This window comes from Bombina bombina, chromosome 4 (genome assembly GCF_027579735.1).
Source record: "Bombina bombina isolate aBomBom1 chromosome 4, aBomBom1.pri, whole genome shotgun sequence".
NCBI classification, from domain to species: Eukaryota; Metazoa; Chordata; class Amphibia; order Anura; family Bombinatoridae; genus Bombina; species Bombina bombina.
Window position 1 is genome coordinate 639,488,665 of NC_069502.1, and position 27,416 is coordinate 639,516,080.

The following is a 27,416-nucleotide window of genomic DNA, read 5'->3' on the forward strand; positions in this document are numbered from 1 at the left end:
GCTTCTCTATCTGAAACAAAACCCACCTGATCCGGGTGGACCAGGTCAGGAAGGAATCGCTTGAGTCTGTTTGCTAGGATTTTGGTAAAAATCTTAATGTCCTGATTGATTAAAGAAATTGGTCTATAGCTTTGACACAGTTTCGTGTTCCTTCCTGGTTTCGGGATCACCACTATCTTGGCCTGAAGTATTTCTTTTGGGACTTCTTTACCTTGCATAATATCATTACAAAATTTTTCTACATGAGGGACTAGTGCGGATTTAAAGAATTGATAGTACTCTCCCGGGAATCCATCCGGCCCTGCGGCCTTACCTGGTTTAAGTTCCTTAATTGCCATGAGTACCTCCCTGGTTGACACTCCTTTGTTTAATTCGTCATTAGTTTGTTTATCTATGGGTGTGAGGTTAGCGTCCTCTAAAAATTGTCGTCGTAATTGTCTCGTGTGATCGTCCTGGTTAGTTTTCTTACCGTCATAGAGATGTGCATAATATTGGGCAAAGGTATCTGCTATCTCTTGGGGATTTGAGGTACAAGTTCCGTCGGATTTCTGTAGATATGGGATCGCAAAAGATTTAATCTTTTCCCTAAGTTTGTGTGCTAAATACTTATCAGGTTTATTGGAGTACAAGAAGTATTGCGATTTTAACTTATGGGCTGCTCTAAGAGATGCTTTATTCAGAATTGTCGCTAGCTCTGTCCTTTTAGATACCAGGTCTTGAAAAGTTGCTGCTGCTAGGTTTTGTTGGTGTAATTTAGTCAGGGTGTCTATTTGTGCTTGTAAAGAGTCGATTTGGGATCTATTAGTTCTGTTCAAAATGGCCTTTTCTTTAATGAGCAATCCCCTAATAAAGGGCTTGTGCGCTGCCCATGCGTTAATCGGGTTATTAGTGGTTCCTGCATTCAGTTCCCAGTACTCTGCTAATGCACGAGATATGGAGTTATGTATATTTGGATTTTGTAAGATAGAAGGGTCGTAGTTCCAAGAGCGAGAAGCGCTGGTTTGGAATGTTTCTTTGATGTCCACCTGAACTATGGAGTGGTCTGACCATGCACATGCATGAATGGTGGAGGCCCGTAGGTCTGGAATCCAGATTTGGCTCAGATAAACATAATCTAGTTTAGAGTAGATTTTATGTGCGTGAGAATAGTATGTGTAATCCGTGGTTTTACCATATAATGTGTCCCAAGAGTCTATTGTGTTGTGTGATAGGAAAACCTCTTTAATCTTTTTGACCAGAGAATTGTGTCTCAACTGTTTCTGAGTCAATTTGTTCCCTTTTGTGTCTAAATGTGCATACATGGATATATTAAAATCCCCTCCAATCAAAATCCGAGCCTGAGACCACTGGGTGAGCAGATATGAAATGTGGGAAAAGAAAGAAATCTGTGTCTCATTAGGTGCATAAATATTGCACAAAACTATCTGTTTATCACGGAGTCTCCCCCTGATTATCAAAAACCTCCCCTCTGGATCTCTGATTGTTTCTTCCACCACCAAACCCAATGAATTATGCAATAAAATTGACATTCCCCTCTTCTTTTTATTTGTTGTAGAGTGATAATGTTGGGCGAAATTCCTCGACCAATACTTTGGGACAATTTCTTTGGTGAAGTGTGTTTCTTGTAAATATATTACATTAGCCTTTAGTCTAGCATATTGGCTCATTGCTGTTCTACGCTTCAAGTCTGAGTTTAATCCTCTCACATTATGGGTAATAAGTCTAATGTCACCTGTCATTACTCACATTTTTCGGTCTGGGGCTCCCCCCGCGGATCCACCTTTTGTTTATCTATAGCAGTCTTCCATAGCCAGTACAGATATGAGCTTCTTTTCCTAGTCATGTCAAAGGAGCAGGCAAAACAAAATGTTAACACATAAACCATAACAAAAACATCAACATTGTCAATAAGAAAAAACATATTACTCTTACAATTAAGAGCTAAATAAAGAACAAAGAAAAAAAGGGCAATTCCCTCCCCTTTCCCCCCCCCTTACATTCAAAAAACATTTTGTAAATATTTGTTACCTTCACTGCTTGTGAGCCTAATGTAAGCTAAACAAAATTTAAGGTTTTTAGACTTAAATAATCTGGTAGTTAGATAGGTCCCTATCTTGTAACATCTATCTAACATTGCTCCACGCGGTTACTGTAAACCCCCTACACTGACCTTTACCATGTTCTCTCTAAACTTGGACCTCTAACAGTAGAGCCTTAGTGCGTACCAGTTTGATCCCGTCTCCCAGTTAGAGATGGCAACACAAAGAAAAATAGTGAAACATCTCCCCCTACACAAATATCCAGTGTACACCTAAATTAACAAACCCTCAGTTCTGCTCATAGAGAAGAAATGTCATGTCTTGGTTTTTCTCTTCGCGACTCTGGTCCACCTCTGCCTTTGTGGTTGACCAGCGTCAGCTGCTTTCTGCGACCCGTCCTCTGGGAGTTTAACTTGTGGTAAATCTGGAACATCTAGGTGTAGTTTGCTGCAGATCTCAGGGATTTCCGAAGGATCTTTCAAACTTAGAGATTTCCCATTGTGGAAGATGTGTAAGTTGAAGGGAAACCCCCAGCGGTAGTTGATCTGGTTCTTGCGCGGCAGGGTAGTGAGTGGTTTTAGATGGAATCTCCGTTGCAGTGTTTTGACACACAGATCTTGATAAAATTGAATAACTGTCCCCTGGAATTTGAAAGTAGGGTTTTTCCTGGCTGCCGCCAGTATTTCTTCTTTCTCTGGGAATCTGAAAAATCTCACAATTACATCTCTGGGTGGTGCATCTTCTCTCGGTTTGGCTCTTAAAGCTCTGTGAGCCCTTTCTAATTGAAATTTTTCATCAGCAACTTCGCCTGTAATCGCTTGAAAGAGTTGGTGCAAATAAATTTGTAGCTCATCTCTAGAGACCGATTTAGGTATCCCTTTTAGGCGTAAGTTACACCTACGACTTCGATTTTCAATGTCTTCTAACTTGTCTTGTATCTCCGTCAGTTCTTGCTGCTGTTCACACAGTTGATGTTTAAGAGCTGTCACATCTTCTGTAGTGCTGATTTCAGCTTCTTCTAATGTGTCTACTCTTGAGCCTAAGTCTGTGATGTCCTGTTTTATTTCTGCAAGGCTGTTAGTAATAGTATTTTGGAAGGAGTCGAATTTCTCCCATAATTTATCAAAGTTCTTATTAATGTCCTGTTTTGACACTAGTGCTCTTAGGTCAGCTTTTGTAGCGGGTATAGTTTCCTCCTCATTCAATTGTAAATCTATGTCAGAATCTGCATCGTCTTCTGTGACGGTATTGGCATTTTCTGGTGCTTTTTCTCCCCTTGCTGGTTTGAAGAATAAGGTAGCTGCTGAGGGTTTAAGCCCTTGGGAGGGTTTATTGTGCTTCCTGACCGACATGATGATAAATATGCACCCGCAAACAAGTTAGAAAAAGTATGTCCAATCCCACAGATAGAAAAGATGTCACTTAGGAGAATAGATGTGTTCGTATAATAGGTTGTGTGTCAGCAGGTTATTTTTGGGTGTAAGTTGATGCCAGTGTTTTACCGGTCTCTGCTTTCCCAGTTATATGACTGTTTCTTTGCACCTACAACTGATATCAGAGTATGAGGGCTCTTGTATGGTTCCTTATATTATCTGCAGCGTACAATAAAGATCCTTATTTAAAGTTCCCCCTCTCACTCATGGAGCTAAGAAAATTATGTTGGCTAAGTAGTGGATCTTTGCTGTATTAACAACGAAGATATCACCAGCTGTAGTGAGGCAGTTTTATTTACTCTGTCTGAGCTTAGCTTCACATTTCATCTGTGTAGCAGCCTTGTGCAGCTTTTCTCTGCCCTCTGCATATCAATCTTAAGGTGGCTGGATTATTTTACATCGATACCTAGTGATTAAAACATAATGTCCCACACTGAAGTATGATTGTCATATAGTATGCCTTTGGCGCCATGTTATTAAACTTTTAAACATTAGGTTTGGCAGACCCCTCTTAGTTGAGAATGGTACAGGTTACATTTGCTTCACTGAAATGCTATGTTCTTTCTTGTGTTTCAAAAGAGAACTTTTACTGCACACCCCTCTTGATTCATATAGGCTTATAGTCAGCACTTAGGTGCATATGTACTTTTGTTTCTTAATGTTGCCTTTATTGTAGGCGAGTTCTTTCCCTTAGTAATCTGTGTGAAATATGGCCATTTATGCCTCTCAAGCCTTACTTGGTTGTCGGACTTTCTCCTTATGTCCGCGGTGAAGTGCCGGTGTCCCTCCGATGCGGGTCAGTTGCTTTGGTGCTTTCTATCAACTTTTTACTAGTCGCATCCCGCTTTACCTCGTGGGCAAGATGGCGTCCGGCTACTATACGTTACTGCTTTCGCGCTTTCAGATTCTTGTAGCGCTTTCTGTTAGCCCCTCCATCCTCCCATTGTGTGTTCCTCACACTGTCACCTTGGTCCGTAGTGGTGCTGGGGACTCGTATTGTGGTTTATTACCCCAAATTTGAGCAGTAGGTCCCGGAGCTCTGCAATCACAGCTCCAAGCCCCGCCTCCTACAACTTGACTTTAAAGGGACACTGTAACCAAAAAATTTCTTTTGTGATTCAGATTGAGCATGACATTTTAAGCAACTTTCTAATTTACTCCTATTATCAAATTTTCTTCATTCTCTTGGTATCTTTATTTGAAATGCAAGAATGTAAGTTTAGATGCCGGCCCATTTTTGGTGAACAACCTGGGTTGTCCTTGCTGATTGGTGGATAAATTAATCCACCAATAAAAAATTGCTGTCCAGAGTACTGAAACCAAAAAAATGCTTAGATGCCTTCTTTTTCAAATAATGATGGCAAGAGAACGAAGAAAAATTGATAATAGGAGTAAATTAGAAAGTTGCTTAAAATTGCATGCTTAATCTGAATCATGAAAGAATTTTTTTGGGTACAGTGTCCCTTTAAGGACTGATATGTCATTGGCTGATAAAAAGATCTTTTGCTCTATTGGTTGACATTGACACGCCTCACAAGCGTAAAGACAAAAACAAGTGTTTTAGTCTCAGTACATGAAAGTAGGATTTACAACAACTAATACTTTTTAAAAATGTAACAAAAAAAACTTACTTTAAATGTCCCTTTAACCAGCAATATAAGTGTTCTATAGACTGTAAGCTCTTTGGAGCAGAGCCCTTCTCTATATTGGTTAGTAGTTTATGTATCTGAATTTTACAGAATTTGACAGTAAATTATCAATAACAAGGCAGCATATCGGGTTCTGCTTGATAAGCATAATCCCTGTGTAAATTCTTAATATAAACCACTCTGGGGTCAATCACAATCCTGTATAAAAGTTTATCAAATGATATATCTACAAAAATCTCCATAGACTTCAAAGGTGATTTTCTGTTAAAACATTAGATAAGATTATTTCTAAAGGATTGTAATCGACCCCTCTGTCTGTTATAATTTACATTAAAGGGACATGAAACCCAATTTTTTTCTTTTATGATTCAGATTGAGCATGCAATTTTAAACCACTTTCCTTTTTTACTTTTACTATCTAATTTGGTTTGTTCTCTTGGTATCCTGCACATATAAAGCTTCATGTTATTGGCTCACCCATGTACATTTCTGTTTCTTCAACAAAGGATACCAAGAGATTGAAGCAAATTAGATCATAGAGCATATCATTTGAAAGAACCTTCCAATTCACTTCTATCTGTATCATGAAAGAAATTTTGGGTTTCATGTCCCTTTAAGTTTGGGCCTCTAAATAGTTAGAATCCATTCTCACACTGTGCCTGAGCATTATAAGTTTTAAAGGGACCTTAATCAGTTTGATATTGGTATTATAATAAAACTATGTATAGTAAAAATACTTTGCAATAAACTTTGTCACCTTTTACTGTAATTTGACTCTAAAAATTGCTGTCTTTGTCAATTCCCTTGAGTTTCAATAAAGTAAAGGGTGCCAACAGTATGACATACGTTTTCCATGTATCCATCTCTTCTGCTTAGGAAGCTTAGGGACAGATATAAAACAGGAAATAGTAAGTATGCTAACAAGGCGGTGATGATAACCTGTTAGTTACTTTAAAGGGACATGAAATCCAAAAATTTTCTTCCATGATTTAGGAATAACATACAATTTTTAACAACTTTCCAGTTTACTTCTTTTATCAAATTTGCTTCATTCTCTTGCTATGCTTTGTTGAAGGAGCAGTATTGCACTACTAGTTTCTAACTGAACACATGGGTGAGCCAATGACATGTGGTATATATATGCAGCCATCAATCAGCAGCTAGAACCTAGGTTATTTGCTGCTCCTGAGCTTTCCTAGATAAACCTTTCAGCAAAGGATAACATGAGAACAAAGCAAATAAAATAATAGAAGTAAATTGTAAAGTAGTAATGGTATGTTCTGTTTAAATCATGAATTTCTAATTATGACTTTACTGTCCCTTTAACACAGCCTTGTTTGCACACTCTTATTGCTGATTTTATATTGGTCTTTAATTGCCTTCTGTGGTGTGCACTTTTAATTGTAAGAATTGGAGAACTCACAATTTTCAGAGTTAAAAGTTCAGGAAAAGGGGGTAAAATAAATAAGTATATTGCATTTTTTTCAAAGACATAGTTAAACATTTTGTAGTATATATTTTTTTTAAACAGCAAACAGAATGGTTATATATGTGCACAAGTCCTTGTTCCTTTGGTCTCACTAGGTTTTACCTTTTTTTATTTAATGTATTTATTTAAGGTATTGTACTTTACCTCCATACTTTTGAACTCATTGTCATATCCATGGTTTCCACCTCCACAAAATGTATATTTGTTATCCCTATTTAAAGAGTAAAGAATGCATTAGTTTTTTGTTTTTTCTACTGTACAATTTTCTTCATTTCTAGCCTGCGGTCAGACAAAGCAAATAAAACAAACTTGTAAAATGAGAAGAGCAGACAGCAAAGAAAAGTATACCCAATATAAAAATAGAGGTCTTTGGTAAATAAGCAAACTAAATAAAAGCTTAAAGAATATCCCTATAGCATAATATTGTAGTAAGCAACACATTTAGTTTTATGTTGATAATACAGTTATGCCCCACTTAGTGAATATTTTAATAAGAACATAATGAATATGTTTATTAAAAGAAAATATCAGTCTATGAACTGCTGGATTCAATATTAGGGTATTTCCTTTTTTAGGTTACTTATCCTCAAAGCAAAATGAAAACTATTTTATGAGACATTCGTAATACCTTACTACAAGCCACTGCCTGTCTACATACAGATGAACCTTGTCAATACGTATATTGTTGGCGTAGTGAAAACGTTTCGGAAGATCAGAAGTCAAGTAAGGCTTAAAATGTTGCTCTTCCTTCCGACACTGTAATAAATAAATACATATTAAGACAGTTGCTATTAGTATCCAGCTTAATATGAACTAGTAATACAATATTTGTAATCATGGTCCAGTGGTTTAAAAAATACAATAAATAAAAGACATTTAAAGGGACAGTAAAGTCATAATTAGACGTTCATGATTTAGACAGAGCATACAATTTTAAACTACTTTCCAATGTATTTCTAGTACAGGTGGCCCTCGTTTTACAACGGTTCAATTTACACCGTTTCAGAATAACAACCTTTTTTTCCAGTCATGTGACTGCTATTGAAAAGCATTGAGAAGCAGTGCATTTATTAAAATAGCCAGTAGGTGGAGCTGTTCGCTTGTGTTGCCGCAAAGCCAAGCAAGCTGAAATTAATCAGTTTAACCAGACCTGAGCTATCGAGCAGATTTCAAAGGAACAAGATCTTCCTGTCATAAATCAGTCCAGATTGGAATGCATAGAAAGAACTGTTTGCAGAAAAATGCAAGTGAAGTCAGTGTTGTGTGATTATTTTATTAGGTTTATAATGCTGTTTAGCAAATGTTTTTGTTCATTTAACTTAGTTTAATTATATATTCTGTGTTGTGTGATTTTTTTATTAGGTTTATAATGCTGTTTAGCATTTAAAGTCTTCATTTCAAAGCTTTAAAAATAATGTATTAGGTGTTACTTATGACAATTTTGAGAGGGGCCTGGAACCTATCTCCCTCACTTCCCATTGACTTACATTATAAACTGGGTTTCAATTTACAATGGTTTCGATTTACAACCATTCCTTCTGGAACCTAACCCCGGCGTAAACTGAGGGCTACCTGTATTTAATTTGCTTCCTTCTCTTGTTATCCTTTGCTGAAAGCTTTATCTAGGTAAGCTCAGGAGCAGCAAAGCACCTAGGTTCTAGCTGCTGATTGGTGGGTGCATATATAGACCGATTGTCATTGGCTCACCCATGTGTTCAGTTAGATACCAATAGTGCATTGCTGCTCCTTCAACAAATGATACCAAGAGAATGAAGCACATTTGATCATAGAAGCAAACTGGAAAGTTGTTTAAAATTTTATGTTCTACCTAAATCATGAAAGAAAATGTATGGGTTTCAAGTCCCTTTAAATAAAAATACATTTTCAGCATTGTCAACACATTTTGAGGGACATATTTTTTTTCAGTGGTGAATTAACTTATGACCCTGTATTAATCAGAAACAAATATGATGGTATAGGGTTTGGAGTTATTAATATTAAAGGGACATAAAACACTTTATATATGCACAACACCTCAACTCCCATAGAATGCAAAATAACACAATTTCAGAGTTAAATAATATGAAAATGAGGCAAAATAAATAGTGAAAGCACATTGTAAAGATTACGCATAATTATTATTAGTAATTAATTTCTATGCATAATTAGACGTTATAAAGAATATAAAAATCTGTTTCATATTCCTTTAACACAGATAACAACACTAAATACATTAATGCTTTGCACAAACCTGCAGGGTATACCAGAGTTGGGTAGAGAAGAACAAATTATAAAAGAGTAAGGGCCAGATTACAAGCGGAGCGCAAAATATTGCTGGAATTACGATTACAAGTGGAGCACTAAATATCGCTGGAATTACATGTTGAGCGCAATGCGAACGCATATTAACACATAATATCTTTCACCTAGATTAAGAGTTTTAGGCTAAACAGGGTGTGAAACGAATGCCAAAAAAGTTGCGTTATTTCACTCTCCCTTTACGAGTTACTGAAAAGCCTCCTTGTGCGTGCGATATGGTGGTGTTAAGCTCCATACCGCACAAAATCCAAGGGCTGCTTTGACGTGCTCATGCACGCTTTCTCCCATAGGCATCAATGGGGAGACAGTGTTAGAAAAAAAACACCTTAAGTGCAGAATGAAAGATTTACCATCACGCAACCCCATTGATGTCTATGGGGGAAAAAAAGTTACATTTAAACCTAACACCTTAACATAAACCCCAAGTCTAAACAACCCTAATCTGCTGCCCACGACATCGCAGACACTAATAAAAGTTATTAACCCCTATTCCACTAAATGCTACCGCAAGCTTGCAGTAGCAATAACCAGCTTCTTTTAGTAGCTGGTTATTTATCATGCGCCCGCACACATGCAAGTATGCCTGTTTATGAGAGTGTGATAAATTAGCGTTCCATTTGTAATCTAGCCCTAAGTGTGTAAGTACTTGTGTATTAAATTGCTTTCTATATTATAGATCCTGCACCTTTGTGTGTTTAACCATCAGAGCACTGCTGGTCCAGAGAGGAAAACATCGCTAATCTGCAGCGCTAGTTACACAACTGAGTAGTGCGACCAATGATTGGATCAGTGGCGGTTTGTGCTCAGTACCAGCAGTGTGCAGTGAGTCCCAAAGTTATATTTCTAATGTGTGTTTTAGTGCAGGGTCGATAGCGTTAAAATGACATTCTGCTCGGAGGAGGCGGACAGACATCGCTGCAATTCAACCCGATCAAATACGATCGGGTTGATTGATACCCCCTGCTAGCGGCCGATTGGCCGCAAATCTGCAGGGGGCGGCGTTGCACCAGCAGTACACAACTGCTGGTGCAATGCTGAATGCAGGGAGCGTATTGCTCTCAGCATTTAGCGAGGTCTGTCGGACATGATCCGCAATGTCGGATCATGTCCAACAGGCCTTTCATAATTAGGCCCCCTATTCTAAATGGACATTACTTACGCTCTTATGAGCTGTTAACCCACCTCTGAGTAACAGCAGCGATTTTAAAGATGTGTCAGACAGAAATCAGCTGCTCTATATGATGATTAATAACTGTTAATCACATTTATTTAAAGCAGTAAAAACTTTTAAAACTAAAGAAAACAACGGATGAACACATCACATGAGGAGGTGGGCAGTGCTCACAAGGATACCGAAAGCAGTAATTGCACTCTAGCTAATCTCAACGTCAGAACACTTCTAGGCTCCACCCGCTATTCGTGATGTGTTGTTCTCCGTTACATCCAACGTCCGTTTTGCCTAATGCCCTTGGCTTTTTCAAAGATGTTTCCTCTCTGCTGTTGTCCTCTTTTCAAATACCTGCAGAGCATGCTATTGGTTCCTGTGATTAACCATTTGTTGTCCATTTGAAAATGTTAAAGGACAACAAATTATTAATGGGTAGTATGCTCCAAATTAAATATGTATGATTTAAAAAGATAGATAATCCCTTTATTACCCATTTCCCAGTTTTTCATAACCAACAGGGTTATAATAATACACATTTTACCTCTGTAATTACCTTGTATCTGAGCCTCTGCTGACTGCCCCCTTATTTCAGTTCTTTTGATAGACTTACATTTTAGCCAATCAGTGCTGCTGACTCAATAACTTCACGGGAGTGAGCACAATGTTATCTATATGGCACACATGAACTAGAGGTGGCCTTCAAGGGCTTAGAAATTAGCATATGAGACTACCTATGTTTAGCTTTCAACAAAGAATACCAAGGGAACAAAGCTAATTTGATGATAAATGTAGATTGTAAAGTTGTTTAAAATTACATGCGCTATCTGAATCAGGAAAGTTTAATTTTGACTAAACTGTCCCTTTAATCACAGGAACCAAAAGCATGATCTGCAGGTGCAGCAGAGAGGAAACATCCTTGAAAAATGCGAGGGCATTGAGTGAAACGGCAGTTGGATGCACAGTGCGTGACTTGTTAATTTTAGCTTGCAACTTAAACATAGGAATTTCACAGATAATATTTAATTTAAAAAGAAAATAAGTTTAGAGAGGTATTAATGCTTAATTATTTGGCTACTGAACATTATTTATTATTCACATTAATAAATTAAATACAAGGCTTGAAACACATGTGCATGTGCATTGCTTTATTAATAAACTGTAGGTTTTGAGTGAATGCCTTTTTTCATTTGTGGTGACTTAGCAATATAATACCTTTCTCATGCTGTATTAGTCACCCAAATGGTTAGTTAACACTAAGGGCACAGTTATCTAAAGATCTCTGAGCTGGTGCATATTTAAAGGGACAGTCTACTCCAGAATATTTACTGTTTAAAAAGACAGATAATCCCTTTATTACCCATTCTCCAGTTTTCCATAAATAACACAGTTATATTAATACACTTTTTACCTTTGTTATTACCTTGTATCTAAGCCATTGCAGACTGCCCCCTTATTTCAGTTCTTTTGACAGACTTGCATTTAAGCCAATCAGTGTTGACTCCTAGGTATCTATATGATGATATCTATAAGGCACACATGGACTAGCGCTGTCTAGCTGTAAAAAAAATATGCCAAAATGCATTGAGATAAGATTTGGCCTTCAAGGGCTTAGAAATTAGCATATTAGCTGACCGAGGATTAGCTTTCAACAAAAAAAAAAAACGGTAGAACAAAGCAAATTTTTCGATAAAAGTAAATTGGAAAGTGGTTTAAAATTGCTTGCCCCAATCATAAAAGTTTAATTTTAAGCTCAACAGTACTTATATTTGCCTGGGTGAAGGATCTTTTTTCGCTAAGGGGCGTGTATACTTCATTTTCATATGGGAATTTTTTTTTCGCTAAGGGGCGTGTATACTTCATTTTCATAAGCTCTTGTGAGCTGCTGGTGCAATGCTGAATACAGCGAGGTCTGTCGGACCTGATCCTCACTGTCGGATCAGGTCAGACAGACCTTGATAAATATGGGCCTAAAGCTCCTCCAAATAAGACAAATGGTGGATGGAGTTTTGCTGTTGTCAAACAATTGCTGTAAAAGGATGTTAATTTGTTTTACAAATGTGTAGACTTGGCTGATATGCTATTCTATAACAACATGATTAACTAACCAAGACCCAGATTACAAGTTGTGCAGTACGGCTTTAGAGCTTAAAAAATGGCCTTTGAGTGTGGAATGGTAATCTCAACGGTATTAAAAGTCGTGCATTACGGCTTTACTGTGATCGGCATGGCCTATACTGCAACTATCCATTCCGCAATCAAAGACCAGTAGTTATGGATTTTGTAAAAAATAAAATCTAACATTACACAAAACAACAAACTCTAAAATTAAACAAAATAACAAAATCTAACATTACAGAAAAAAAAACTAAATTATCCAAATTCAAAAAGTTTTTCCTATTCTAATACCCTGTTTAAAATAAAAAAGGTCACCCCAAAATAAAAAAGGAAATTTATGCTTACCTGATAAATGAATTTCTGCTACGATATGACGAGTCCATGTATTTTCTTACTTGTGGGATATTAACCTCCTGCTAACAGGAAGTGGCAAAGAGCACCACAGCAGAGCTGTATATATAGCTCCTCCCTTCCCTCCACCTCCAGTCATTCGACCGAAGTTAGGAAGAGAAAGGAAAAGCCAAAGGTGCAGAGGTGACTGAAGTTTAACTAAAATATAACATATACCTGTCTTAAAAATGAAAGGGTGGGCCGTGGACTCGTCATATCGTAGAAGAAATAAATTTATGAGGTAAGCATAAATGTTCAACAGAAGCATCGTTTTTAAATGCCCATGAGGAAGCCACAGCCCTAGTAGAATGAGCTGTAATTCTTTCAGGAGGCTGCTGTCCAGCAGTCGAGTACGCCAGATGGATGATACTCTTCAGCCAAAAAGAAAGAGAGGTAGCCGTAGCTTTCTGACCCCTACGCTTTCCAGAAAAAACAATGAATAATGAAGATGATTGATGGAAATCCTTAGTCATCTGCAAGTAAAACTTCAGGCCACGGACCACGTCCAAGTTATGCAACATACGCTCCTTCTTAGAAGAAGGGTTAGGACATAATGAAGGAACAACAATTTCCTGATTAATATTCTTAATAGAAACAACCTTAGGAAGGAAACCAGGTTTGGTACGTAAAACCACCTTATCAGAATGGAAGATAAGCTAAGGTGAGAATCACATTGTAATGCTGAAAGCTCCGAAACTCTACGAGCAGAAGAAATAGCTAACAACTTAATATCTATGGAATGCATGGGTTCAAATGGAACTCCTTGAAGAACATTAAGAACTAAATTCAAACTCCAGGGTGGAGCAATTGGTCTAAACACAGGCTTAATTCTGGTTAGAGCCTGACAAAAAGACTGAACGTCTGGAACATCTGCCTAACGTTTGTGTAGTAAAATTGACAAAGCAGAGATTTGTCCCTTTAAGGAACTCGCTGATAACCCTTTCTCCAATCCTTCTTGGAGGAAAGATAGTAGCCTTTGGATTCACACCAAAAAAGATATTTACGCCATATCTTATGATAGATCTTTCTAGTGACAGGCTTACGTGCCTGAATCAAAGTATCAATAACCAAATCAGAGAACCCCCGCTTAATAAAATCAAGCATTCAATCTCCAAGCAGTCAGTTGCAGAGAAACTAGATTTAGGTGTTGGAAGGGTCCCTGAATGAGAAGGTCCTGCCTCAGTGGAAGCTTCCACGGCGGCAGAGAGGACATGTCCACTAGATCAGCATACCAAGTCCTGCGAGGCCACGCAGGCACGATTAGAATTACTGAAGCCCTCTCCTGTTTGATCCGAGCAATCACCCGGGGTAGGAGAGCAAACGGTGGAAACACATAAGCTAGGTTGAATGACCAAGGCACTGCCAAGGCATCTATCAGTTCGGCCTGAGGATCCCTTGACCTGGATTTGTATCTTGGAAGCTTGGCATTCTGACGAGATGCCATCAGAGCCAACTCCGGTCTGCCCCATCTGAGGATCAGAGTGGCTAAGACCTCCGGATGGAGTTCCCACTCCCCCGATGAAACGTCTGTCTGCTTAAAAAGTCCGCTTCCCAGTTGTCCATTCCTGGGATGTAGATTGCTGACAGATAACAAGAGTGGGCCTCCGCCCACCGAATTATCTTGGATACTTCTGTCATCGCTAAGGAACTCCTTGTTCCTCCCTGATCATTGATGTAGGCCACAGTCGTGATGTTGTCCAACTGAAAGCGAATGAATTTGGCTGAAGCCAACTGAGGCCACGCCTGAAATGCATTGAATATTGCTCTCAATTCCAGAATATTGATTGGAAGAAGTGACTCCGACTGAGTCCACACACCCTGAGCCTTCAGGGAATTCCAGACCGCACCCCAACCTAGAAGGCTGGCATCCGTCGTCACTATCACCCATGAGGGTCTGCGGAAGCACGTCCCTTGGGACAGATGATCCTGAGACAACCACCAAAGAAGAAAGTCTCTTGTCTCCTGATCCAGATCTATCTGAGGAGACAAATTTGCATAATATCCATTGCACTGTCTGAGCATGCTCAGCTGTAGTGGTCTGATATGAAAACGAGCAAACGGAATGATGTCCATTGCCGCCACCATCAATCCAATTACCTCCATGCACTGGGCCACTGATGGCCAAGGATTGGACTGAAGAGCTCGGCATGTATTCAGAATCTTTAACTTTCTGACCTCTGTCAAGAAAATTTTCATAAATATGGAATCTATTAGAGTTCCCAGGAAGGGAACCTTGGTCTGTGGAATTAATTAACTCTTTTCTAGATTCACCTTCCACCCGTGAGTCCTCAGAAAGGACAGAACCATGTCTGTATGAGACTTTGTCAGATGGTAAGACGACGCCTGGATCAGAATATCGTCCAGATAAGGCACCACTGCAATACCCCGTAGCCTGAGAACCGCCAGAAAGGACCCTAAAACCTTTGTGAAGATCCTGGGTGCTGTGGCCAACCCGAAGGGAAGAGCAACGAACTGAAAATGTTTGTCCAGGAAGGCAAACCTTAGGAACTGATGATGATTCTTGTGGATAGGAATATGAAGGTATGCATCCTTCAAGTCCACGGTAGTCATATATTGACCCTCCTGTATCAATGGTAGAATTGTTCGAATAGTCTCCATTTTGAAGGATGGGACTCTGAGAAACTTGTTTAGACTCTTTAGATCTAAAATGGGTTGAAACATGCCCTCTTTTTTGGGGACCACGAAAAGATTTGAGTAAAATCCCTGTCCCTGTTCCAGTCTTGGAACGGGACGAATTACTCCCATAGTAGAGAGGTCTTTTACACAATGTAAGAATGCCTCTCTTTTTGTCTGGTCTGCAGACAATCGTGACAGAAGAAACCTCCCCCTTGGGAGAGAACTTTTGAATTCCAGCTGATCTCCAGTGTCCAAGGATCCTGAACATCTCTTACCCAAGCCTGGGCAAAGAGAGAAAGTTTGCCCCCTACTAGATCTGGTCCCGGATCGGGGGCCACCCCTTCATGCTGTTTTGGTAGCAGCAGCAGGCTTCTTGGGTTGTTTAGCCTTGTTCCAAGCCTGGTTGGGTCTCCAGACGGACTTGGCCTGAGCAAAATTCCCTTCCTGCTTGGCGGAAGAAGAGGAAGATGAGGGGACTCCTTTAAAGTTCCGAAAGGAACGAAAATTATTTTGTTTACCCCTCAGTTTAGCAGTTCTATCCTGAGGTAGGAGATGACCCTTACCTCCCATAATGTCAGAAATTATCTCTTTCAAGTCAGGCCCGAATAGGGTTTTCCCCTTGAAAGGAATAGCCAAAAGCTTTGACGTGCAGTCATAGGAGGCAGGTGAGGAAGTGCCTCCCCTGGCCAATGTATGTATTACAGCCTTTTTTTATTCAATAGTTTATTATTTGACTTGTATTGTAAAAAACGTAATATTAATACAATACATTCATATTGCGCAAGAAAGTAGAGGCCAGCTATCCTTCCATTGCGCAATATGAATGTATTGCAGTGTATGGGCTGCTAGAGACTGCCACCAAGAGGAGAATAAGTGTTAATGCAGTCTCTCTTGCAGCCCATACTGCTCCCACCGGAGGCTTGTCTCTTCAAGCTTCGGAGCCCTGCATGCCCCTCAGCCAATCAGACATGAGCATGTCTGAGTTTCTGGGCTGAGTGCCGGGCGGGAAGGAATTGAGCGTCAGCGTCTGTTGTCGTGCGATACAGTGTTCGTGACGTGTCATCAGATCAAACAGACTCAAACTCAGTCAGTGGAGCTCAGTCAGTGAGTGAACTTGGCCGCGGCGTGTATAATATATAAAACTGTCAGTGTCAGCTCAGCCAGCCCGTGGCCCGAGGAGGAGTCCTCAAGGCGCATCTTAAGTAGGTGCAAAATGTTATATATCGTTCAGAACGTACGGTCTTACTATTTTTAGTAACTGTTTTTGTCAGTGCTATACTGTGGTGTTTTTCACACCAATTTAATGAGGTTAATAAATGTCATAACTTATAAATTGGTGTGAAAAACACCACAGTATAGCACTGACAAACAGTTACTAAAATAGTAAGACGTTCTGAACGAGGGTGGCTTGAAATGCGATCACGATGTATTAGTAAAATAAAATTGAGGCTGCTTTAACTTCCCCATGGTGTCTATGGACTCTCTGACTCACTTTCATTGCATCCCCTGTGTTACCCCCTCAGACAGTGTATCCCTTCAATAAGGAGCCTGATTTGTATCAGAAACACAATACTTTACTCTGTGATCCTGCTCTGGACACACTCTTCTTGTTTTCAAGTTATATACTTCACTATATATATTTATATAGGAGATGTGTAGGCATTTTTATGGGTTATGGATCTGAGTGTTAACCTCCATAGTCCCATTCATACTTTTTTATGTGTTTGGATTTCCTTACCTACATTATAGCCTATTTACTCAATGGTCTTTCCTTTCCTTGTAGATTTTATTTATGTTGTCCTTGTGCTGTGTTTTTGTCCTGGAGCATATGTTTAGTGTTCTGTGTTAGGACTCTAGCACCTGTTTTTATGTTAAGGAAGTTTTTAGGGTATAAATCAGTCTCCTTTTAAGCTTCTCAGGATAGCCATGGTGGTTAGTGCAGAAGTTAAGGGAGCAGAGTTAATGTGAGCTTGATCATGCACAAAGCAGTACTGTAAATATGGTTTGTCACTCAGCAATAGCAGCAGCTCTATATATTCCTGGAAGGCTTCCTTCTTCTTGTATATGAAGGTATTTTTGCATTCCTGAGTTGCTGTTAAAACATAAACTTAGGGTCCTGGTGTTCTTGCTACCCCTGTAGATTAATCTAATTTTAGTAATCTTTTGGTTTATAGGATTGGGCAATTTATAGAGAAAATATTCTGGTACTGCAGCTGATTTGTCTGAGAAATATAAGTGGATTTTTCTAGTTGAAATCAAAGAAATATTACACAATTTATTTTGCTTTGCAAACATTGAGGTTGACTAACTATCACCCACTGCTGCAATGAGGTAACCGTAAAACATTAGTAAAGTGAGTGCTTAGTGTCTTAGGACTCTTAGGAGGACCCTTCTCTCGCATTCTCTAGAACAGATGCTGCAGTTTATTTTCTAGGTGATTTGTGTGTGGCCTGTAAGCGCGGGAACTCTAGATAATGATGATCCCGCTTGTGTTATTCCTCCTCACAACCAGTAGGCTTGATAGAACCTGAAGTTGAAGCTACAAATAAATGTAATTTCAAGCATGTGTGAGAAATATCAGGGTCCAGGGAATATACATAGGCACCAAAGTATGTATTTTTCTTTTATTTAATCACTTTCATGCAAAAATACCAATTTTTACTTGAATTGACACTGTCAATTCAAGTAAAAATTGGTATTTTTGCATGAAAGTGATTAAATAAAAGAAAAATACATACTTTGGTGCCTGTTTATATTCCCTGATATTTCTCACACATGCTTGAAAAATTAAATTACATTGCAACAGTCACACAAAAAAAAGTAGATCCATGATCTCATAGAATCAGGGGCATCATGAATATAGATTTAATACTAACAATATATACTCTGTCTCTGGATGAGCATTTTTGTCTTAGTATCATGAGACAGGTAATTGGTTTAGTATTTAGTATTGCCACTGTGGTTAAGGTTAATAGAGCCCAGGGACAGCAATAATAGACCAGATTTTTTGACAAAACATTTACAATTCTGTTTAGGAACTAGATACTGGACACAAGTCAGGGCACACTTTGCAGTGCACAGGTGTCAAACCTTAAACAATAAAAACGTCCACATCAAAGGTAGAGCAGAACAGAATAGCCCTCTGTCATTGTTTTTGTTACACTGATTTAACATATTACACTGAATAAAAATAAGTACTTAAATATTATATATAGTACATTACTTTGTAATGTATTATTGACTGGGGATTGTCAAGTATTAGTCGGTGGTCAGATGTAAAGAGAATTTTGTGACGGAGAATACAAAATCTTTGTAAAGTTGTCAGGGTTGTAATCCAATCAGTAAGTAATGCATTTTTTTACCATTCTACCTACATATTTCATACCACTGATATTTATTTTATATAAAGTCTTAAAGGGACACTGTACCCATTTTTTTCTTTCTTGATTCAGATAGAGCATGCCATTTTAAATAACGTTCTAATTTTCTCCTATTATCACTTTTTCTTCATTCTCTTGCTATCTTTATTTGAAAAGCAAGAATGTAAGTTTACAAGTCGGACCATTTTTGGTTCAATATCTGGGTTGTACTTGCTGATTTGTGGCTAAATGCACCCACCAATAAGCAAGTGCTATCCAGGGTGCTGAACCAAAAATGGCTGTCTCCTTAGCTTAGATGCCTTCTTTACATCTATCTAATATCTAATTTTCTTCATTCTTTTGATATCCTTTGTTGAAAATCATATCTAAATATGCTCAGTAGCTGCTGATTGGTGGCTGCACATAGATACCTCATGCGATTGGCTCACCCATGTGCATTGCTATTTCTTCAACAAAGAATATCTAAAGAATGAAGGTGTATCCTAGCCACTGCCTCACCAGCCTCTGATGTCACCGCACGTCACTGATTTCAGCAGACCAAGATTTTAACCATAACGCTCTAAGCGCTAAAATGGCAAATCCGGCATTCTTAGCCGCCAACTTGGCAATCTGAAAGCCGGCATCTGTAATAAAAGAATTAGCCAGCTTAAGAGCCTTAATTCTATCTAAAATATCCTCTAAAGGAGTCTCAGTCTTTAGAGACTCTTCTAAGGCATCAAACCAGAAGGCCGCCGCAGTGGTAACTGGTACAATGCAGGCCGTTGGTTGTAAGAGGAAACCCTGATGAATAAACAATTTCTTTAGAAGACCCTCCAATTTCTTATCCATAGGGTCTTTAAAAGCACAGCTGTACTCAATAGGAATAGTTGTACGCTTAGCCAGGGTAGATATAGCTCCTTCCACTTTAGGGACTGTTTGCCAAGAGTCCCGAACAGTGTCATATATGGGATACATCTTCTTGAAATTAGGAGAGGGTGAGAACGGGATACCCAGTCTGTCCCATTCCCTCTTAATAATCTCCGAGATTCTCTTAGGAACCGGAAAAATATCAGTGTAAGCAGGTACCTCTAAGTATTTGTCCATCTTACACAATTTCTCTGGTGGTACCACAATAGAGTCACAGTCATCCAGAGTCGCTAAAACCTCCCGAAGTAACAGGCGGAGGTGTTCAAGCTTAAATCTAAAGGACATGACGTCCGAGTCCGTCTGAGGTACCGCACTTCCTGAATCGGAAAGTTCCCCCACAGACAGAAGTTCCCTGACCTCCAAATCAGATCCCTGTGAGGGTACATCGGAAATAGCTAACAAAGCATCAGAGGACTCAGCATTCACATTGACCTCTGTCCTACTGCGTTTGCCCTGTAACACTGGCAACTTAGATAATACCTCTGTAAGGGTAGTTGACATAACTGCAGCCATATCCTGCAGAGTAAATGAATTAGATGCGGATGAAGAACCAGGCGTCGCTTGGGTGGGCGTTAAAGGTTGTGATGCTTGGGGAGAAGTTAGCAGTATACCCTGATTCTCCTCAAACTGAGAATCATCTTTAGACACATTATCTTTACATAAAATCTGTGCTTTGCACTGCAAGGCCCTCTCAGTACACGAGGGACAAAAAGTTAGAGGGGGTTCCATAGTGGCATCTAAACACATAGAGCAAGGAGTTTCCTCCTCAGTGTCAGACATGTTAAACAGACTAGCAATATTAATAATAGTCGTACTTTGCTTAAAATATTGAGCTCTGAATTCAAATTGTATGCAAAAATGTAAATGCAAAAAAACTGTACTGCGCCTTTAAATTTTAAAAGCGCAACTATTTTTCTGATATCTGCAAAAACGTGTTTGGAACAGAAAAAAATATTTTAAGTGCCTAAAATACTCCATTAGTATTGCATCCACTTGCTTAGATATGTAACAAAATATATTGATTATAACAGAAATGTATTTATTATCTTAATTTGGCCCCTGCACCATGCCACAGCTCTGCTGTGGCGCCTACCTGCCCCCGGAATACACTTGCTGTAGCCTGATAAGCTTGAAAAACCCTTCGATAGGCCGAGACAACTTAGGCCCCAGCCTCTGCTTGCTATGCGATCCGGATGATACTGCGCGTCTGAGCGCGTGAAAATAGGCCCCGCCCATTGTGGGCATTACTCTAATCCTGACTAAGACCCGTATGGGTCGCAAGTAAAAACAACATGTCGACTTGTAAGAAAAAAAACATAAAGCCATGTGCCCTCTTGTATACACAAAAAACATTGTAACACTGCACTCTTGTAGGCCAGTAATAAAGTTAACAGCCCTTAAGCAAACCGCAATGCCCAGCGTCCAGCCCTAAATAAGCCTCAAAGGTATATTTACATACTTTGGGAAATAATATAAAGGGATTCCAGGTACACCATTTCCTTTCAGCAAGACACCGTTCTCCACACTGAAAATTTTCTTACACTACCTTCAGCTGTGCTGTGGGAACCATCATGGATCTTAGATAATGTTTGCTAAGATCATCAACATCAGGGCAGAAAATAAGATGTCTTCACTCCTCTTGGGAAGCAATAGACTGACGATTTCCCCCTGAGAAAAATAGTACTCACTGGCACCATTTTAAAATAAAAAACTTCTTGATTGAAGAATCTAAACTAACACCTCGCTTTACCTCTTCCTATTACTAACACAGGCAAAGAGAATGACTGGAGGGGGAGGGAAGGGAGGAGCTATATATACAGCTCTGCTGTGGTGCTCTTTGACACTTCCTGTTAGCAGGAGGTTAATATCCCATTGGTAAGGATGAAATCCGTGGACTCGTCATATCTTGTAGAAGAAACACCCCCTATTCTAACAATAAACTTCCAATAGCCCTTAAAAGGGCCTTTTGCAGGGCATTGCCCTAAAGAAATCAGCTCTTTTACACAAAAAAAAACCCTAACAGTACAACCAACCCAACCCACCCAACCCCCCCAAATAAAAAAGACCTAACTTAAAAAAAAAACTAACCTACCCATTGCCCTTAAAGGGGCATTTGTATGGGCATTGCCCTTAAAAGGGCAATCAGCTCTTTTAGTACCCATGAAAAAAAAAGAAGCCCTAATCTAAAAAAACAAAACACCCCAAAAATCTTCAATCTTCATCCCGGTGGTGCAGAGCAGAGGTGGCACGCAGTGGAGGTGGAAGAAGACCTTTGCCGCCGGACTTCAGGAATGGTGATTACCTATTTTGGGGTTAGGTTCTTTTTTGGAGTGGTTTTTTTTTTTAGATTAGGGCTTTTTTTTTATTTTTACGGGCACTTAAAGAGCTGATTGCCCTTTTAAGTGCAATGCCCATACAAATTCCCCGTTAGGGGCAATGGGTAGGTTAGGGTTTTTTTTTAAGTTAGGTCTTTTTTATTTTGGGGAGTTGGGTGGGTGGTGGGTTGTACTGTTATGGGGGACTTTGTATTTGTTTGTGTAAAAGAGACGATTTCTTTAAGGCAATGTCCTGCAAAATGCCTTTTTAAGGGCTATTGGTAGTTTATTGTTAGATTAGGGGGTGTTTTTTTTTTAGGGTGGCTTTTCTATTTTAAACGGGGTATTAAATTAGGAATAACTTTTTTATTTTGGATAATTTCATTTGTTTTTTCTTGAATGTTAGATTTTGTTATTTTGTTTAATTTTAGAGTTTGTTATTTTTTGTAATGTCAAGTTTTATTTTTTTCATACTGTTAGGAGTTTTACATTTTTTTAATTTATTTTTTTTATTTTTGTTATTTTTTATTTTTTTTTAAATAGTAATGTTAGGTTTATTTATAGTTTAAGCTTAGTTTTTTTTTATTTCACAGGTAAGTTTTTCTTAATTTTAAGGTAGTTATATTGCAACTTTAATATAAAGTTAGGGGGTGTTAGGTTTAGGGGTTAATAGTTTAATTTAGTTTGTCGCAAAGTGGGGGACGGCGAATTAGGGGTTAATAGTTTAATTTAGTTTGTCGCAATGTGGCAGTTTAGGGGTTAATAGCTTTATTTAGGGAGTCACAATGTGGGGGCCGGCGGTTTAGGGGTTAATAGCTTTATTTAGTGTTATCGATGTGTGGGCGGTGGTTTAGGGGTTAATAGCTTTATTTAGTGTTGGCGATGTGAGGGGATGGCGGTTTCGGGTTATTAGACTAGGAGTTTATGTTAGGGTGTTAAGAAAGTTTTGTAAAACCTTTCTCCATAGACTTCAATGGGGAGTGAGAAAATGCGGTAGCGATTTCGCAATCATAGGCGTTTTTTTCCTACATTTTTTCTCCATTGATCTCTATGGGGGAAAACATGCACGAGCACGCAAAGTCTGAACTTTGTTATTGTGCAGTATGCAGCGTACCGCACCATATTGCACAAAAAAATAAAGTTTTAGGGTGACTTGTAATACCGGCGGTATAGAGATAGCGGTACGGCCCCATTTTGCACGGTGCTTACGCTACAGCTATACCGCACAACTTGTAATCTTGCTACAAAAGCAGATGGGCTCAATTTTAACAATACCCATTATTAACCATATTTTCTAAACATTTTTTTTTTAAATATAGGAGATAACCCTTTGGAAGACCAGAGGTTAAGTATAAAGAAGCGGAGGACCTGTTACAGACCCGAAGAGGCAGAAGAATGATGAGTCTTCAACCAGTTTTTAGGAAAGTGAAAAATTGTGCGTCAGTAATTCAGAAATGTCCCAATTAAAAGCTGCTGTGAAGTACAAATAACTATTCAAATTACATTGTGTGTACTGGGACAGACATAAATTGATATAAATTAATTAAAAGGAATCTATAGATGAGAAATTAAATATAAATTACATCTTTACTCATTCTGTGTTCACAGAATTATAAAACTTTCATGATGAGTTAAGTTGTTTTGCCCGGTAAGAAGGCGCCAATTTTAAATAAAAAGCTAAAACGTCTATCCCCAGTTGGGAGGTTAAGAAGTGCTGTGAGCCTGCAGCACATAATACAGGTATACCTCACTTTACAGCGCTTCACTTTACAGCGCTTCGCTAATACAGCGCTTTGTGGAGCTGAAGTTCAACCTCCAAGGATTATGAAATAGTGCTGTAATCATTGTGAGTTTGCGAGAAAAGTGACTGACACCATTTGTTATGCGCAGTTCACTCTGTTTACAGCTTTACAGTGCAATCTGTGTCTCAGTGCTATAGTTTGGCAAATTTTACTACAGTAATAATTGTCACTATTTTAAGTACAGTATTTATTGAATACTGTGCTGTGCTAGTGTTAAACTAAACAGCACTATTGCGCCCCTAATATTTGTTAGTTCAAACATGTTTTCAAGTGTTTAAACACAATGGCAAGTGGAAAGAAAGCTAAACCTGCCTTGTTTTACTTTAAGGCGGTTTTCACTTTACAGCGGGGCTCCGGTCCCTAACCCGCTATATGAGCGGGGTATACCTGTAGTGACAGGAAAGTGCTGCCATTATGTTTTATAGTCTTACAGTCTCAAATAGAAAGTAACTGCTCTTGCTATTAATTGGAATGTTTGAGCTGTTGCAACATTGTGCAGTTTAAGTTTGATGGTTCGCTAGGCGCCAGTGATGGGTTAGGTTAAAGGGCAGGAAAGTAAAAATTAAAATTTCATGGTTCCGATAGAACGAGCAATTTTGAGATTTTTCATTTTGTTTTGATAAATATATAAAATGTACTTTATTCTCTTGGTATCCTTTGGTGAAAAGCATACCTCGATAGGCTTAGGAGCCGCACTACACTAGCTGATGATTGGTTGCTATGCACATCTGTGTCATTGTCTATTCAGATAGCTCCCATAAGTGCACTGTTGTTCGGTAACCCATAGCAGGAGATAAACATATAGTTATATGCAAGAAATAGTGCAATAAGTTCATAAATGTCAGTAATAGGTCACTGATTTAAATTATGCAAACATTGATTTGTTCTTGTATTTGAAACTCACTGGTATTCATAAGTTATAGGGATAGACAATTCAGTATTGAAAAGTACATGGGTGCATTTCAGTTTAAAAACAAAACATTTTTGCATTATACGTCCATTAACAAATATTTTTTCTTAGTACATTGTATTACTGTTTTTATGTGGCATACATACATATGCTGTGAGTGCCCTGTGCACAAGCATTCAAACACCACACCTTCTAAGAGAGTAAGCAGTGGCTGGTATGATACATGTTCTGTGTTTGAATCGCTATCCTCAAGTTGCACGTAGCATATGTGCATATGCCACTAACTTTTACTAGAAGCATTTTTGATAATGAAAGTATAATACAAAAATGTTTTTATTTAAAACTTAAATGCGCCCATGCACATTTAAATTTTGACCTCTCTTTCCCTTTAAGTAAATAACTAAACATATGTTGTGAAAAGGGTTTCAAACTGAACAAAGCTTGACATTTTATGCCAGAATATTTACTGTAACATGATGACCCTTTGTGGAAGCTTTCGTTACTGCACTGAAAAAACAAAATATATCAAAATGTAATCAACATAATCACAGAGATGTTTTCATTTGGAAGATGAAACGTCTCTAAGGAATCCCAATCACAATAGCATAAACAGCCTCTAATTCCTGGCATGATTCCCAGACCTAACAAGGATTTCCGTGTTCACACACAATATCATAACAGCTAATAATTGCCCAACTAACCTGACTATCCTGCACCGTATAAACAAAACAAAAACTCAGACCTTATCTGACCTTGAAACCTTATATGCAGTAGAACGTGTTTCTATCCTTTCCACCAGATTACTCTTCTTTTCGTACACTATTCTATAGAGCTAACATATTCCAAAATGTTTTGGCCAAATGATGCAAATCAGCTGATATATATATATATATATTTTAGCTATAAAAAAATAGATAAATGGAAGAGGTATGATTAAACTGCTTTCCAAAAAAGTAAGGGAAATCAGCACTCTTTTAGAGTTAAACCATAAGTTCTTTTATTATCCATATAAATGCATCTCCCAAAAACAAGTGGATTTCCACGTGAAATTAGAACCAATATTTCAATACATATAAGTTAATCTAGTGATTTGCAAGAACCATCAACTTAAACATATTACATATAAATGCAACACCTAATATGTCCCTTTAAGACCTTATAACATACTTCAATGGACACATATCAGATAGTCCATTGCTAATATCGGATTGTTAACCTCTATTATTTCAAGCAAGGTTAGTTTATCATCCAGAAACTAGAGAAAATACATTGGGATTGTCGATCCTGTGTGTTTTGCAAAACAAAGTAGTTATATTCAAACTGTATTGAGCCAACTTCACAGCTCCCTATAATGCTGTATCATCAATCAGAGCTGTATTACACACACTCTGCTCCAACTGGGTTGTTAAAGATCTTGTTTGCAGGCTTACAAAGTGCAATCAACGACCGCGGTACATAACTGCTCTTAAGGTCTAGCTGCACCCGCTAAACCTCCTCCTCTTTCCGGATCTGTGGAACTCGCTAGCAGTTATTAGATCGTCGGTTCCAAAACCCTCCAAGACGTACCGCTCTCAAGGTAAACACTCTCCCTGCTTCACATTTTTTTTTGTTACATCATCTCAATGCTCCTGTATTCTGTCCTTAAGAAGCGGTTTTTGTTTTTTCCAATATAGAATCTGGGACAGGAGCAGTGCAACAAATAGATCACCCCTGTTGAATCACAATTCATAAAGAATCTTATATAAAATACTTTTTGCCCATTGCTCTGGAATGTTTTACTTCTTTCCATATAGGGACAATACACACATTTACCAAAAGGGTGGCATCATTTGACTCCTCTATCCTTTCTAAGACAATCTGACATTGAGGGGCTTCTCATGAACCTGCTTTTTACAAGCCTATCTTTTAGACTAGGAGCTTTTCTCGCTGTTAATAGGGGGTAATCTCCCACGGTTTTCCCAACCTTTTTATCCAACTGCAAAATATACCAATTCTTTTTTAATAAACTTCTCAGATCTTCCCATTTGTTATTATATGTGGTTATAAACCTTACTGCATGCTGTTTTTCTACAACCTTTTCACTATACAGGGAGTGCAGAATTATTAGGCAAATGAGTATTTTGACCACATCATCCTCTTTATGCATGTTGTCTTATCTTACTCCAAGCTGTATAGGCTCGAAAGCCTACTACCAATCAAGCATATTAGGTGATGTGCATCTCTGTAATGAGAAGGGGTGTGGTCTAATGACATCAACACCCTATATCAGGTGTGCATAATTATTAGGCAACTTCCTTTCCTTTGGCAAAATGGGTCAAAAGAAGGACTTGACAGGCTCAGAAAAGTAAAAAATAGTGAGATATCTTGCAGAGGGATGCAGCACTCTTAAAATTGCAAAGCTTCTGAAGCGTGATCATCGAACAATCAAGCGTTTCATTCAAAATAGTCAACAGGGTCGCAAGAAGCGTGTGGAAAAACCAAGGCGCAAAATAACTGCCCATGAACTGAGAAAAGTCAAGCATGCAGCTGCCAAGATGCCACTTGCCACCAGTTTGGCCATATTTCAGAGCTGCAACATCACTGGAGTGCCCAAAAGCACAAGGTGTGCAATACTCAGAGACATGGCCAAGGTAAGAAAGGCTGAAAGACGACCACCACTGAACAAGACACACAAGCTGAAACGTCAAGACTGGGCCAAGAAATATCTCAAGACTGATTTTTCTAAGGTTTTATGGACTGATGAAATGAGAGGGAGTCTTGATGGGCCAGATGGATGGGCCCGTGGCTGGATTGGTAAAGGGCAGAGAGCTCCAGTCCGACTCAGACGCCAGCAAGGTGGAGGTGGAGTACTGGTTTGGGCTGGT

General features: G+C 38.7%; 1 protein-coding gene across 1 annotated transcript in view; it reads right to left on the reverse strand.

Annotated features, from left to right (window-relative positions):
* Positions 1-27,416, reverse strand: part of ENPP3 (ectonucleotide pyrophosphatase/phosphodiesterase 3) — a 437,931-nt gene that overhangs the window by 142,149 nt on the left and 268,366 nt on the right. The window contains exons 15-16 of the mRNA XM_053710678.1: positions 7,239-7,366; positions 6,755-6,821 (exon numbers count right to left, since the gene is read on the reverse strand). Coding sequence (XP_053566653.1) covers positions 6,755-6,821; positions 7,239-7,366 — 195 coding nt within the window. The remainder of the gene's footprint in view (positions 1-6,754; positions 6,822-7,238; positions 7,367-27,416) is intronic.